The sequence below is a fragment of the Drosophila sulfurigaster genome, chromosome 3 (assembly GCF_023558435.1).
Source record: "Drosophila sulfurigaster albostrigata strain 15112-1811.04 chromosome 3, ASM2355843v2, whole genome shotgun sequence".
Classification (NCBI taxonomy): domain Eukaryota; kingdom Metazoa; phylum Arthropoda; class Insecta; order Diptera; family Drosophilidae; genus Drosophila; species Drosophila sulfurigaster.
In genome coordinates, this window is record NC_084883.1 from 45,591,420 (window position 1) to 45,605,649 (window position 14,230).

Here is a 14,230-nt window from a genome sequence, read left to right on the forward strand (position 1 = left end):
TCTACAAAATTTAAAATAATATTTGAATCTTTATTTAAGCAATGGATAATTTCTCTTTCTCAACCATATCTCCCCTTTTTGCTCAGTTCAAGCTTATAGGGTATAAAGCAGAGCTTTCAAATCGAACTCATCTCACAACATTGTGAAGCAAAAGCTCATTGACACACGGTTGTTGCGCATTTCAGCACGGGGAATTTTTGCTAACATCAAAAAAAATAAATAAACAAACAACACACACACACATGGAAGCGTTTGCGGTTATGTATGTGAATGTGTGTTTGTAATTTGTGGTTTATCAACAAGTTGATTTTCTCAATTCAGTTCAGAACGAGCAACCAGCTTGGCAGGAAGACAACGCTGAGAGAGCGCTCTATAAAGAAGACTTTCTTACAATATTATAATTTCGCAAATGATAGATAGCGTTCAACATGAAAAGCCAACAACCGACAGCGCCAGACGTTGAAGATCAAGTGCCGCATACAAATGCCAAGCATATGAGAGGTTTGATATGGCTTTGCGGCGTTCTGATGGTGCTGGTGGCTACAGCCGTCGTTTACTTTGTGTGGATGATGAGTAAGGAAGCGTAGCACTTTTAGATTGATAATGCTAACGACTCAATAATCGTTTAATCGATCAATTTACAGCGAAAAATGTCGACACGTTTAGCAAAGGTTTGCGTATACTTGATCGCAGCGAGTGGCTGGGGGAACCCCCAACCAGTGTTGAGAATCTTGTCACGCCAATATCCCACGTTATTATTCATCACACAGCCACGGAAGGATGCGAAAGAGAGGTAAGTTTAGGATATGTTTTAAGGAATACCGACAAATATAATAACTGTAGAGTAAAACAATAACAACTATAGAGATGGAAGGTAAGTTAAACGCTTTGTAGAAGATAGTATTTTATTTTTTCCAAAATTTTGTTTTTTTTTCGTTTCTTTAGGAAATTAAAAAAATATATTTACCATTTAAAAACTCTATAAGGAATATAATTAAAAATATGACACCATTGCGAACAGCATTTCGTAGAATATTTGCATTTGCAAATATTTCTATGCTTATTGAACCTGATTGAATGTATTTCCCCTTATTTTCGAAAAGGGGAAAAACAAACAAATAATAATGTATGCTTTACTATTATAATATTGACATCTTATAGAAATTTGATAAAAAACCTTTATTTTAGAATAATGCAGAATGAAGAGCACATATCAACTTGTTAAGCTTTCAATATTAAAGTGTTTTAAACACCAAGTGCACTTATTTTTTTAATCTTTCTTAAAATTTGACTCTTTATTATAAATAATCATATTCAAATTACAAAGTAGCTTACCCACATTTTCATAATTCTCACCTTCAGGAGGAATGCGTCTATAGAATGCGCGTTATACAAGCGTTTCATATGAAGTCTCTGGGATTTACGGACATTGGCTACAATTTTCTGGTCGGAGGCGATGGCCAGGTTTATGTGGGACGCGGCTGGCAGTCACAGGGGCAGCATGTGAAGGGCTATGGAGCAGTATCCATTAGCATTGCCTTCATTGGCACCTTCATCAATGTGACGCCAAAGAAAAAGCAATTGTGGGCAGCACGTCGGCTAATGGAGGAGGGAGTTCGATTGCACAAGCTGCACGCGGATTATCATATCTATGCACACAGGCAACTGAGTGCCACCGAGAGTCCTGGCGAAAAGCTCTATGGCCTGATAAAAACCTGGCCACGCTGGAGCGAGGATGTGACTACGCGTAAGACGAAGCATTTCCACTTGTCGCCTGTCAATTTTGTGCGGTAATCTGAGGTTTGCTTTTTGCATTTGTAGTGCGCCGTCTCAACATGGAACCGCTCAGATTTGTGGAACGTTCCCTTTGGCTGGCTCAACCACCGGTGGAGCCATTGCTTCCCTTGTCGGTGCCTGTCAAAAGTGTGCGCTTTGAGTCCACAGCATCAGAGACGTGTACAACACAAGCATCTTGCACCTATCGCATGCGTTACATGCAAACGTATCACATCGAGAGTCTTCAGCAGAAGGATATCAACTACAACTTTGTGGTGGGTGGCGATGGCAACGTCTATGTGGGACGTGGTTGGAACAATAGCTGCCATGTGCCTGACTTCGAGGGTCTCGTTATAGGATTTGTCAGTCAATCAGCACCAACAAGCAGTCAGCGAAAGATTGCAGAGGAGCTGCTAACACATGGCATTGGTTTGGGTTTTGTGATACGAGATTATCAATTGATAGACAATCTGAAGTAAAGGAATCTCTCTCATAATTTTAACAATACATATTGTAAATAATTGTAAATAAATTCGTTGATTATAGATAAGTATAAGAACATGCCTTTATTTAACTTGGACTCGTAACAGGGATTCAACAATTTTGAAAGCGCATTTTGCAAATGTGATTTAAATCTTAACTATATACAATTCTGAAGCACGCTTTAAATATATTTTAATATACAATATACTAAATGACACTTTGTGCTTACAACAACGATTGGCTAAATGAAACGTGTTAGATAATTTGGAACTTTTTCGAACATGACTACTACGAGTACTTGTACATAAACTTAGTTAATTATGCTACAGAGATAATGATAGATTCTGGCATATATCACACACATACATATATATGCTGGTTCGCACAAATATACATATATGCTGGTTGTTTAATGATCCAGGATGCGCATGTTGCCAGACACGATTTTATTCTCCAGAATGGCGCCAGCGGGAATATCAATTCGATCACCATGATTGGCAATGATGATGACAGTGCCCTGTCAAGAAATAAATTCGATAATTACTTACAGTTGAAAGTAAAAGTAAAAGCTATTTGCAAAACTTACCCTCAATGAGACACCACGGCCGAAGGTCACATCACCGCTCACCGTCAAGTGATCGAGCTCAATGATATCGGGTATATTGGCAAAGCGACCCAGGAATTCCTTGACTTTCGAGAAGTGATTTTCGCCGAGTTTGACCAGCGGCGTGGTGGGGAACATGCGCTGCGGCGACATCACCAGGCTGCCGTTCTTAAGCGTGTACAGATTGGACATGACCAGCAGCAAATCTGAGGATTTTTTCACAGGCAAGAAACGAGAACGTGGCACATTGATGCCAATGGCGCCATCAAAGCACTTCATCGCCGCACCCACAGCTGTCTCCAGCTGCACAACACGCAGACCGTTCTCCAGTGTCTTGTTGTTGACAATAATCTCCATGTTGAGCGTGCGTTCACGCAAGACGCGATCAATGGCTACAGTATAAAAGAAACGAATTTAGCAATTTGCCTAAAAGTATGCAATGATTTTGTATATTCACCAGAAAGGTTAGCCCAGATGTTGTTGGTGTTGAAGAACTTGAAGGTCTTGACAGACTTGAAGTCATCCACATGCTCTGGTGGCACTTGAGCAATTTCCAGTAGACGCAGCTTGTTCTCCATTTGAATGAGTGTACCACCCTAGAAACAGATGCGGAAATAATACTCTTTCAAAGGGCAGCAAAACAGTTGTGTTTACCTTAACGTCAGCACGTGTCTTGTCGGTCACCTCCATGACGAATTCGACGGGAGTGGTGGCGCGTTCCTCACCCACCAGCTTATTGAGTATATTCAGATCGACAGTGGCGCCCAGATTGTCAATGTTGGAAAGGAAGCAGTACTCACGGCCCTCGCCAATGAACTTCTTCAGCAGTCCTGAGTTGCGGAAGGTGTCGTAGAAGTCACCGTGACCGGGAGGATACCAGCTAAAACATTAAATATATGATGAGTAAAGGAAGCTATCGAATATCCTCACTTCACTTACGCTTCCATATCCTTCTCCACATCAAAGTCCTTGGCCACAGGCAGGAAGTGCTCACGACTGATGCGTGGGAAGCAGCTCTGGTTGAATGTGTGAATCTGCACACGGAATCCCTTGTACTTGCGCACAATCTTCTCGGTATCCTCGTCGGTGTTGAAGGAGTTCATCAGCACAAGCGGCACATTCGCATCGTAGGTCTTGTTCAGATGCTCGATTTGCTGCACAGTCAGATCCAAAAAGGTGAGATCAGAGCGCACAGGAATAACACTCTTGGGTCCATGGCAACCCATCGAGGTGCCGAGACCACCATTCAACTTGATGACGACCAGTTTATCCAACATATTGCGAATCTGCACGGTATTACGAAACAAAAGATTAGTGAAAGTTTTAGTAAATTGTAAAGCGTGGTTAGCACAAAGGAGGTGTTAAGCTGAATTTCGGAATTTAGTAACAGTGCTAGAGGAGCTAAAGCAATAACAACAAAGTTTAAACAAAACTAATAATAATAATAACAACAATAATAATAAATATATTAAGTAAATAAGTAAAACGAGTAAAGCGTCCATAACCCCAATTAATTAGAAGAGCGGGTAGAGCGTCAGATCAGAGAAGCATAGGAGAATTGTGAGAATTGAGTAGAGAAAACGCTTTTACCTCATTCTATATGTGATAAACATATATGTGTTTATATATTGCATATATGTATGTATGGTATACATAGGCAGACATAAGCCATCATAACAACGGCAGACAATGAGTACAATTCAGAGTATTCAAATCAAAGTACATGAAAATATGTAAAGATTATAAAAAAAAACATTGTTTATCATATATGTATGTACATAAGAGAGTTATCATTAAGTAGTTTGGATTCTTGAGGTAGGCGTAAGTGTTCTGAGTGTTTTGGGGGGTTGGAGAGAACAGGGCCAGCAAACCTTTAGAAAAGAGCATCCAATTGAAAGGGAACCGCTTTACATACCTGCTCATTCTTGGGCGATTTCAGATTGGAATAGTTCATCACGGCGTTCTCGGGCAGTTTCTGAATTTTATTCCAGTCCAACGCGGGACCCTCTGTAAATCGGAAAACGTATTAATTTCTATATACATATTTTAGATTTCCTAATAACTTACCCTCTTGCAGAAAACGTCCGAATAGATCGGCAAAGCGACCCATTTCAGCCTGCAGAGCTGGACGCCTGGCTGGCTCCGTTGTCTGCAGCAGACGATCGACATCGTTCTCCAGCAGACGCAGTGCATCGCGCTTGGTCACTTCGTGGAATTCCTTCGAATCGGAGGGAGCACGCTGGTGACCGCGCACCTATAATATCAGAAGGAAAAACATTGAGTACAGTTCAGTTTAGATATCGATTCATTCACAAAGTGTTTCAGTGTTTCATTTCGGATATTAATTAAATATTTATAATTATAAAAATAACCTTGGAAGTAAGCAGTATACCAAACAATGAATTCATCTTTATCGACATTAAAAGTAAATATAAATATGCCCAAAGAATAAAAGCATTGGAGGTACCCTCATATATAATAATCATTTTTTTAGCATACCCCCATTAAATTTGCAGAATATGAAGGTAGCTTTAAATCGTAAATACTATACCAAAAATCAATGCGTTTATGATATAACATTCATTTATAATAACAATTCATCATAAATATTCAGAATATGAAGCCAAAAATGAACACTTTCAAATTGCAATATAATTTAATAAATTTCCTTGGCATCCTCATTAAAGTTTTAGAAAATGAAACCAACTACTTAGGTAGGCAGTATACCAAAAATCAAGGCTTTGGCTTTGAGAGTGCTCCGTTAATGGCACCTTTTGAAATTACTCTCATGGCTACACTGCACGAAATTGTGGCAAGCAAACGTTTAAAGTGTCCAGCAAAGCGCAACCAGCCAAAAGGCACTCAAGTGACAAAAGTTACAACAATAACAACATCAACAACTACAGTAAGCTGATCGGGGAAACATAGACAAATTGTTTGTGCTCTGGCGTAATGCGTGCCTGGGGCAATTACAAGCTTCGTGTGGCAGCCAGACAGTTTTTGGGGCTGTGGCGTCTTCACCGATTGTAACGACAGTTTCGCAAAGACAGTCATGGCAACAAGTTGGACGCCAATTGTTTGCCTGCTACTCCTGTTGGGTGTGAGCCAACAAGCAGCTGGCGGAGTGATGGACAATGTAAACGATGGATTGAAGATGGCTGGGCAAATGTTTGGCATCAATACAGCGGCCGATGTGGCCAATTTGGTGGCCAAAGCATTCTCCAAGGCAACGACACGCAAGAAACCCGATTTGATGAGTGTGCTGCAGCAAGGATTCGAGTCACAGCGACAGTATGATGACGAGGAGGGAGATCAAGATGAGGAAGATCAATCCAAACAGGAATCGGAGGCAGAGAATGCTCAAGAGTCGCCGCCAGTGGAACAAGGATCGCGACGACAACCCTTGCAACTGAACAGCGTGCAAATGCTGACCAATATGATGCGCTTGATTGGCTTTGATCCTCGCAAACTGGGCGCACTTGCTCTCAATGCCATTGTGATGATTGCCCAGGCGGTAAGTCAACTTCCATTCTCACATTCACTTCCCATAATTGTTTCCTTCTCTTAGATCGGCAGCACAATTGTTCAGGCTACGCGTGGAGCACCTGAAAGTGATAAGGATTCGGGACCTGAGGAACTCTTTGAGCCCAACGATCATCAGCCTCGCTCCATTGTCTCTGGCGGTCCTATCGATTGGTTCCTCAAGCGTCCGGGCGCAAACACAAAACGCATGCTGCGTCGCATCATGGATCAACAGTTGCCCGAGCACATTGTCGACATGATCGAATCGAAGGAGACGCCCGATGGCAACGAAGCCGCCTGCTTAAAGCTGCTGATGTGCAAGAGTTCCCCCATTATTTGGGGCATGCAGAACTCCCTGAAGAAGCGTCTTGCAGGCGAACCTGACGATGACCAGGACAGTTACATGAATGCAAATGCGTTCTTCAAGTATTTGCCCAGCTGGGACGAGTACAAGCAGCATGGCTTAAGCTGTGAGAATCGATTTTCCAAGTACTGTCCACGGAATGGAACTTTAGGGAAACTCTAATTATAGGTCTAAAATCGGTTAAAATATATGGTTCAGCTTGAATTGCAAAGTTAACAATATTATAGATTCACTTTAAATAGAAAAGAATATAATGAATAGTATAGACTACCCTTATATATGTTGGAATATGGTCACCCTAAGATGAATAGTTCTATTTATAAAACATTAACATTGCTGATTATTTTATTTTTATAATTAGTTTAATCAATAAAGTTACGAGTTGAAAGAGACTTAAATAAACTGTTTTGATTATATTATATTTAGTTTAATCAACAAATTTACGACCTCTATGATTTAATGAAGGGTTTGTTACAGCATCAAAAGATTATCGCGAATTTTAGCAATGCTGCAAAATAATAACCCCTAGAAAAGAGACAGCTATTTATAATTAACAGATCTGATTAACGATTAAATAAACAAAAGTTTGCAAGCTAATCAGATTGTTACCTAAAGCAACACCTTCAATCGGGCGAAGCGCTTTGGTCACCCTAATTAGAGTGACCGGAATGAGAAGCGTCGGCGCCTACTCTAATCACAATATTACATTACGATTTGTAAATGTTTTGTTTCATCAATAAATCAATAGTGTGTGCGAGTTGATAGTACGATCGTTATACGAATTTTGTTGCGACGACCTTAGCGATAAGACTAATGGTGGCGGCCCGTTATGGCGCTAATGTTCCATGAAACGACCTCTAAAATGCAACGACGAACTATATTGTCATAATACTATAGATGATCCCCATGAGCGTGGCTATATGTAACACTTAATGCCTAATGCCAAATTGCCATTATTCCTGGCTCGCAATTTGCCGCTATCATGATCTGATAAGCAGCTTCAGGCTTATAGCTAGCTATCTCGCATGGGTTACCCCAAATGTTAATGCTAATACACCCTGATTCTGTATAATAACTTGCACGGTGATCATGACACGATCAAATGTCGAGTGGCCATGAAATTGTTGTCTAATTGTGATTCGCACGTTCTGAACTGGAGATATAAAACACAAAAACAAGAAATCAATCGATCGTGTCAATAAAGTTCTGACAACTGATAGGCCACCGAAGAAGTCAGTAATATTTATGATATGCGGAAAAGTCAAGGCAATTACATCACACTATTGGAAAGCTTGTCTCTATGAAAAACTAAATATAGTTTTGTCAAGGTATTTACTATGTTACTTAGCTCAAATACGGATCAAAATAATCAGTTTTCAACACATTGATAACTTAATAGCAGCAATTTGAATTTCACAATCGTCGCGTTCTCGGGACTCATTAAAGACATAGAAATAAATATATGTATTTATGTGTGTGTATGTTTGTGTCAACTAAGCTGGGCCAAGTGAAGGAGTTGCTTGGGTTTGCTTATCAATAATGTGTATGTGTAGATTTTATTAATGATTTGGTAAATATGCAATGACAAAGGCAATAGCTTTGAGGCGTTGTGTAATTATTTGTGATCTGCTGTGCATTGACATTCAGCAAGGTTGAGGATGCTGAATATGATGCGCAAGATGAGTTCACAACTTGGCAAATCAATCAAGCAACAAAACAACTAACACTTTAAGCCCAAATATTTGCCGGGCCAATGACTTTCTGGCGTTTAACAGCAGCGCCATCTAGCGTTCAGTTGTGGCGTGCCGAATAGCAATTAAACCTATGTGAAAATACATATAATATAGACGTAATTGCTATAATCGAACTTTACGAGCTGATTGCGCATACGAAAAAAAAAAATGAATAAACAAATAGAATTTCCGCCACGCCCACTGAGACGCATTGCATGTGGGCTGTCTATATTTAACAAGCGAAGCGCCATTCAGCGGATTGATAAGACCAAAAAAAACGACAGCAACAAAAAGTGTCAGAGGGCAGGTGCTTGAACTTCGGCAAGGTCAAATGCTCCAGATATGAATACGAAGCTTCTTCATACGCTTTGTTTTACATTGTTTTTTTGGGCCTGGGCAGCTGGGTTGATGAATGTGTTTGACATGTTTACGAGGCTCTTACCACTTCCGAGTGACTCAAATGGGCTTTAAAAAGCGTATAAAGTTCAGCACAAACAAAAAAAAAACAGCTGATGAAATTTGTGAATAAAACAATTTACTCTCTCTCCCTTCTACTATCTTTATGTGGCACGTGTAGTCTGAGTTTTGCTTAAGTTCGGGAGCTTCTACAATTATAGTAATTTTAAATGTTGTAGGAACTTGTCTGGAAGATAAGATTGCTTCTCCCGGTTGTCACTGAACTTCCAACAAACATTCGTTTTTGATCAGATCTAACAAACAAAATTTCCGCGACTCCAAGATTGCCATTTCCTCAGCAAATATCAATCATGTTTATCATTCTTCATTATTCCATTATTATTATTTTTATTGTGGTAACACTCAGTCTCGCACTTGGCCCATATATCGTATTAATACATGGAAAACTTACACCGGCGCGTTGCAGTAGCACATCGATGGGTCTCACGCCTGACGTCATGGTTAAAGCTTTATTATCACTTATGTCAAGTTGGGTAACTATTATTTATTTGTATAAGTCTTTTTTTTAAAACACTTGTGTTTCTATCTTTTGTTTCTACGTTTTTAATTATATTCTGCTTTTTTATTTATTTTTTGTTTGGTGCTTGGTGTGGCGAAACAAAAGCGCGCTTAAAAAAACGTTTCCGAAGGCGAACTTTGCGCGTCGACTGTGCAATTGAAAATACAGCTAGAATTCAATATGAATTTGAATTTCAATACAATTTTTCAACATGAGTACGCTGCGTCGACTGCGACAGCGACGGCGACGCCGGCAGCGACGTTTGCAGAGCGACAAGTGAAACAGCAAAAGCAACAAGTGATAGCGCGCGTTTGAGCGTCACTGTAAATGTGTGTGCGTGCTTGCGTAGCTAGTGTGCGTGTGTGAGTGTGGTTGTGACAGCAGTAAATAAAATAAAACTAACAACAAGAAAAAGAGGCAGAATAACAAAATAACGAAAACTATAAGAGGCAAGTCAAGTAGCCGACCTCTTAATGAGCGGCGTAGAAAATTGTAGAAAAGACAGCAAAAACAACAACAAAGGCGCAGCGCTGCTTTCTCACAACGCACATTGAATGCCCTAACAAAAGCCTGGACAGTATAGCTTAGAATATTATATTATTTAATACATCATTATCATAATTATTTTATTGTATACACTTTCAGTGCATATTTTGTATTTTCTTTCTGAAACTTACCTTATTAGCATTATACAAAGTACATATATCTGACTTTTATTTACCAGTTCATTATATTCACACATGTACATATGTTCTATATAAATATATACATAAATAAATTTTATGTGTTCCCAACCTACGTCAATGCTAGACAAACCTAAAAACAAATTCCAAATACTCTACTTCTAAAAGAATAATCGCAAGTTATGGGTAGATTACACAGAGCGTGAGGAAGGGGGGCAGGAAATGTACTGGAGTACTAGCAACATAGGGGCAACAGCTGCGCTTATCAGCTAAGCGAACAGCCATGCCTCCCAATTAGGTCAAGAAATGTCTGCGATTATCGATAAATGCTTATCAAATTGTATGCCGTTGCTCACGCTTCGATAAGTAGTAACAAACGAAAAGATTGTATTGACGACGAGTGCCAAAAATAATAACATAACAAGCAAAACGCAAAAACTAAAAACAAATTTGGGCAAAGACACCCACCACACTCACACATACAGATAATGAGACACACGCGCTGTGTGTACATAGCCTACATACACACACATACAAATTCGTATGTACTTGGGCGGCTAGGTCACTTGAAGGTTAAGCGTAAACAGTGCAGCGCAGAGTGGAAAATCCTAACAAAAGTGCAACAACCGCCGCCAAAGGTTTACTGCTGCTGCTATAAATAGAGAGTAAAAAACCGGCAAAAGTTGTTGCATTTTGCTGGAGAATTTTACGCTGCTGACAAGCTGCATTCAAAGGCAAATCAGGTGTGAGAGAGAGTGGGCAGAGAAGAGAGTCAACGTAAGAACAAACGAGAGTGAGAGAGCAAGAAAGATAAGACGTAAAGAATAACAAAGCTTACCTTGGCTTCTTGAGGTATATCCAACATGTTGATTAAATAGTTATTAACGTTTAAATAGACTTATTTATTTAACTTAAACTTGACGACGTAAGTGCACGAAGTTATGACGAAATTAACCGCACGACGAGACCACGCAACGCAAAGAATTTGAATAAACTGAATAAAAACACAACAAGAACGGTAAGAAACGATACAAAACTGAATGCCGTTCTCTAATTGGAGAACCAAGCATAAAATCGTTAGAGATGAGCAATGTTAGAGTAACTGCTACCGAGTCACTAGACAAGATAAAAATGACCAGTTGCGTATAATAAAAAAATATATATTGCATGCGTTGTACAATATAAACAAATAAATTAAATTGCTATCATATTAACAAAATTTATATCATGTATTTTATGCTAAAACAATATATTGCAATAGATTATTTAGTATATCCATTTTAGCGCATCTCTAACAAACGATAGTCAGCTGATTGTTAGTGATGGTATCCTGGTCGCCCAATCAGCTGAGCGAAATGTCACAACAGAACAAGACGCAAAACAGAAAAAATAAATAGTAATGCAGAAGTAATTAAAGCGAAACTGCGCAAAAGGAAGCCGTACTAAGCTACATTAACTTCATTGAGTTTGGTGGGCACAGTAAAAAAAGCAACAACAAAATGGGAATGTGTCTTTCCTGCTGCGGCAACAGTGCCGAGGAGACAAATTTAATGCCACCTCCAGTAAGTAAACAGTCAACTGACATTTCATTCGATTGAAATATGTATATAATTATTAGGACGAGCGTCGTAGGCAGCAGTTGGAGGCAGCAGAGCGTCGACGACAGGAAAACGAATCTCGAGGTGTAAAAAATCTGGACAAAGTGCGTCGTCAGCAGCAAAGGGCGGAGGAGATGGAGCGTCGCGAAGAGGAGGCGGCTCGTCAAGGGGGCAACAACCCCAATTTGCGGGTAAGTGTGATCATACGTATCGAAGTATGTGAATTTTTATTATCGATTTCTTTTCATCCGCAGTGGCAAACAACTTAAAATCGAACATCGAAAGGATGCATTTTGAACCAAGCTGCCTCGATGTGCCTTCGCTTCAAGGCAATTTTTGTATTACTTTTGTTTCAAACAAATTGAATTGTAAATATTGTGCCCCACCCAAAAAAAATGACTCTTTTGTGATTGCAGCTTTTCCCCAGTATAATACCAAATTTTCACCAAAAAAGAAAAGTAAATAAATTCCAATTTTAAGAATTGAAATACGCAAGCAAATTTAAGCGCAGTGTTGTAAAATGCTGTATAGAGAACAGCTGCTCTGCGTTTCGATTACTGCGCAGTCGGCTTTGTTCTTTAGCACCTGTTGCCAGCATTTGTTTTCATTTTGCTTATAATTAGATTAAAATGCAATCCGAATTGCATAGTTTGGTTACATTGTTTTTATTGTTTGCCACTTTCAACATTTGCCATGCCAAAACTATAAAGAAAGCGGAAGCAAATCTGCTGAGACCATTGGAAGAACTTAATCCATGGCAGGGCAAATCATTTCCCTATGGACCCGGAGAAGATTCACACAACGACAAGAAAGTGCAACGTGTGCAGTCGCCGTCCAACGACATTTCAAAATCGAAAGATAGCTGGCAAGGCAAATGGTTTCCGTATGTGCCTGGGGAACCTCACATCCCAATAACCGAAAAGCCCGATCTTCAGCCTGATCCCACCAAGAAGACATCAACGTCAACAAAACCAAGCAACAATATTAAGGACAGCTGGCAGGGTAAATGGTTTCCTCATGCGCCAGGCGAAGTAGTCGCAGATAGTACAGTGAAGCCAGCGGCGCACAAACCGATCGCCGTTTGCGATGATGGCGTGGTAAGCAAAACTTTGGGTTTTCCCCTCTTCAAAGATTAATCATCAACTTTTAATAGTTTAGAGGTAATTGAAAATGTGTCTGAGAGTCTGGTATTAGTCATAAATGGGTAATATAACATGACTATCCGTTTGTCGGCTTGCTTGAACTCCTATATAGTATGCCATAGAGAATCTGGGGTTCCGATTTAATAGAAATATAGAACTATTTCTATAGCTTTTATGAAACTAATGCTTGTTACATAATTAGGCCACAACTCTGTATGTCCCATAACGTCTGCATTTCAAATGGTTTCTGAAAAGATCAGCATGATTAAGTAATTAGCAAGTTATTTAGGACACCATTTTATCGAAGAAGCATTTTCATTGTTCTGATGCGTTGTTCTAAACAGAGACAGAAACTTCAGTGAGAACATTTTCCAAGTTGAACATTATTTTAAAATGCCATCCGAGCGAAATTGTGAGTCAAGAAGCCTACTTAACTATAAAATTATAAATTATTTCTAAGTCTTACAAATATTCAACTAAAGCTCTTTTTCATATTTTTGTTATATAGAACAACCTTGCCGTCGACTTTGATCCGCTGGATGTGCGTCACAACTACAACTATCTGTGCCTGCAAAGCAACCGAAGCCACTTTAATCCCAATCTCAACACCGAGGCGCTGTTGACGAAACACTTTTTGCCCAGTGCCTACGTGCCGCCCGCCAAGTGCTTAAATGAGTCAATTGGCTATAGCCATGAGCCGCCTACCAAGTACTTGATGTCTACTACAAAGCCTTTGGGAAATCCTTTCTAATACCGTTTTCTTTTTGACTTTGTAGTGGCGCGTTTCGTCCTCTACCCGCTGTTTATGGCACCTACAAGTTTTTGCCGCCTCAACGCTACATGCGCAATCTGGCCGAGGGTGCCATTATCATGCTGTATCATCCCTGTGCCTACCACGGCCAAGTGGAGCAACTGCAGCACATTGTACGTGGCTGCCTCTATCGCCATCTCATCACACCCTCACAGGACTTGACGCCTGAGCGACCGTTAGCGCTGCTGTCGTGGAGCACCAGTCTCAGCATGTCGGTGGTGGACAGCAAGCAAGTGGGACAATTTATTCGTAAGTATGCCAAGTATGGACCACTAGGAATGGCGAATCTCTCGCGTGTCGTGGAAAAGCGAGATTCCTATAAGGCGGCGTTGTTGACGGAGGCTCATCTAGTGACTGATTTGGATGACAGCGAGCTTTGCGGGTACCTGGAAGAACATATGTAACCCCTTGTTAATTATTATCAAACCTTCGAATAACTATTAATTGTAATTATTAATTAATATCTACGTACGGTGTACATTCCTTAAGATATTAAATTTGTTTTTGCACTTTTTTAATCGTTGCAATTTCGATAGGT

General features: G+C 40.0%; 5 protein-coding genes across 6 annotated transcripts; 4 read left to right on the forward strand and 1 right to left on the reverse strand.

The window, feature by feature from the left end:
• The first annotated feature begins 315 nt into the window (after positions 1 to 315).
• Positions 316 to 2,493, forward strand: LOC133846111 (peptidoglycan-recognition protein LF). Its single transcript, XM_062280868.1, has 4 exons — positions 316 to 573; positions 645 to 793; positions 1,363 to 1,747; positions 1,822 to 2,493. Exons 1-4 carry the CDS (start codon positions 429 to 431, stop codon positions 2,253 to 2,255), a joined length of 1,113 nt encoding a protein of 370 aa, XP_062136852.1. The 5' UTR covers positions 316 to 428; the 3' UTR covers positions 2,256 to 2,493.
• On the reverse strand, positions 2,313 to 11,142 carry LOC133846110 (UTP--glucose-1-phosphate uridylyltransferase). 2 transcript variants are annotated; one of them, XM_062280867.1, is made up of 8 exons: positions 10,980 to 11,142; positions 4,931 to 5,117; positions 4,779 to 4,870; positions 3,803 to 4,149; positions 3,518 to 3,743; positions 3,321 to 3,459; positions 2,846 to 3,255; positions 2,313 to 2,776 (listed from the first exon to the last, which is right to left on the reverse strand). In XM_062280867.1, the coding sequence occupies exons 1-8, from the start codon at positions 11,004 to 11,006 to the stop codon at positions 2,669 to 2,671; spliced, it is 1,536 nt and encodes a 511-aa protein (XP_062136851.1). In that variant the 5' UTR covers positions 11,007 to 11,142; the 3' UTR covers positions 2,313 to 2,668. The 2 variants fall into 2 exon arrangements, with proteins under 2 accessions (XP_062136851.1, XP_062136850.1); XM_062280866.1 differs by lacking the exon at positions 10,980 to 11,142 and adding an exon at positions 9,351 to 9,614.
• On the forward strand, positions 5,517 to 6,951 carry LOC133846113 (uncharacterized). The gene is made up of 2 exons (XM_062280870.1): positions 5,517 to 6,377; positions 6,432 to 6,951. Exons 1-2 carry the CDS (start codon positions 5,916 to 5,918, stop codon positions 6,909 to 6,911), a joined length of 942 nt encoding a protein of 313 aa, XP_062136854.1. The 5' UTR covers positions 5,517 to 5,915; the 3' UTR covers positions 6,912 to 6,951.
• Positions 11,143 to 11,498: 356 nt separating the features above from the next.
• On the forward strand, positions 11,499 to 12,227 carry LOC133846114 (small VCP/p97-interacting protein). The gene is made up of 3 exons (XM_062280871.1): positions 11,499 to 11,703; positions 11,760 to 11,930; positions 11,994 to 12,227. The coding sequence occupies exons 1-3, from the start codon at positions 11,641 to 11,643 to the stop codon at positions 12,006 to 12,008; spliced, it is 249 nt and encodes an 82-aa protein (XP_062136855.1). The 5' UTR covers positions 11,499 to 11,640; the 3' UTR covers positions 12,009 to 12,227.
• A 70-nt stretch (positions 12,228 to 12,297) lies between these two features.
• LOC133846112 (uncharacterized) lies at positions 12,298 to 14,210 on the forward strand. Its single transcript, XM_062280869.1, has 3 exons — positions 12,298 to 12,836; positions 13,390 to 13,589; positions 13,658 to 14,210. The coding sequence occupies exons 1-3, from the start codon at positions 12,369 to 12,371 to the stop codon at positions 14,094 to 14,096; spliced, it is 1,107 nt and encodes a 368-aa protein (XP_062136853.1). The 5' UTR covers positions 12,298 to 12,368; the 3' UTR covers positions 14,097 to 14,210.
• The last annotated feature ends 20 nt before the right edge of the window (positions 14,211 to 14,230 follow it).

What these genes read in the sequence shown, in the direction of transcription:
- LOC133846111 (XM_062280868.1), top strand. Translation starts at nt 429, where the DNA reads ATGAAAAGCCAACAACCGACAGCGCCAGACGTTGAAGATCAAGTGCCG. An exon ending in CGGAAGGATGCGAAAGAGAG is followed by an intron (nt 794 to 1,362) that starts GTAAGTTTAGGA and finishes TCTCACCTTCAG; the next exon opens with GAGGAATGCGTCTATAGAAT. An exon ending in GAGCGAGGATGTGACTACGC is followed by an intron (nt 1,748 to 1,821) that starts GTAAGACGAAGC and finishes TTGCATTTGTAG; the next exon opens with TGCGCCGTCTCAACATGGAA.
- LOC133846113 (XM_062280870.1), top strand. Translation starts at nt 5,916, where the DNA reads ATGGCAACAAGTTGGACGCCAATTGTTTGCCTGCTACTCCTGTTGGGT. An exon ending in TTGTGATGATTGCCCAGGCG is followed by an intron (nt 6,378 to 6,431) that starts GTAAGTCAACTT and finishes TCCTTCTCTTAG; the next exon opens with ATCGGCAGCACAATTGTTCA.
- LOC133846110 (XM_062280866.1), bottom strand. Translation starts at nt 9,398, where the DNA reads ATGACGTCAGGCGTGAGACCCATCGATGTGCTACTGCAACGCGCCGGT. An exon ending in TGCTACTGCAACGCGCCGGT is followed by an intron (nt 5,118 to 9,350) that starts GTAAGTTTTCCA and finishes CTGATATTATAG; the next exon opens with GTGCGCGGTCACCAGCGTGC. An exon ending in CATCTGGGCTAACCTTTCTG is followed by an intron (nt 3,256 to 3,320) that starts GTGAATATACAA and finishes TTTATACTGTAG; the next exon opens with CCATTGATCGCGTCTTGCGT.
- LOC133846114 (XM_062280871.1), top strand. Translation starts at nt 11,641, where the DNA reads ATGGGAATGTGTCTTTCCTGCTGCGGCAACAGTGCCGAGGAGACAAAT. An exon ending in CAAATTTAATGCCACCTCCA is followed by an intron (nt 11,704 to 11,759) that starts GTAAGTAAACAG and finishes TATAATTATTAG; the next exon opens with GACGAGCGTCGTAGGCAGCA.
- LOC133846112 (XM_062280869.1), top strand. Translation starts at nt 12,369, where the DNA reads ATGCAATCCGAATTGCATAGTTTGGTTACATTGTTTTTATTGTTTGCC. An exon ending in CCGTTTGCGATGATGGCGTG is followed by an intron (nt 12,837 to 13,389) that starts GTAAGCAAAACT and finishes TTTGTTATATAG; the next exon opens with AACAACCTTGCCGTCGACTT. An exon ending in AGCCATGAGCCGCCTACCAA is followed by an intron (nt 13,590 to 13,657) that starts GTACTTGATGTC and finishes TTGACTTTGTAG; the next exon opens with TGGCGCGTTTCGTCCTCTAC.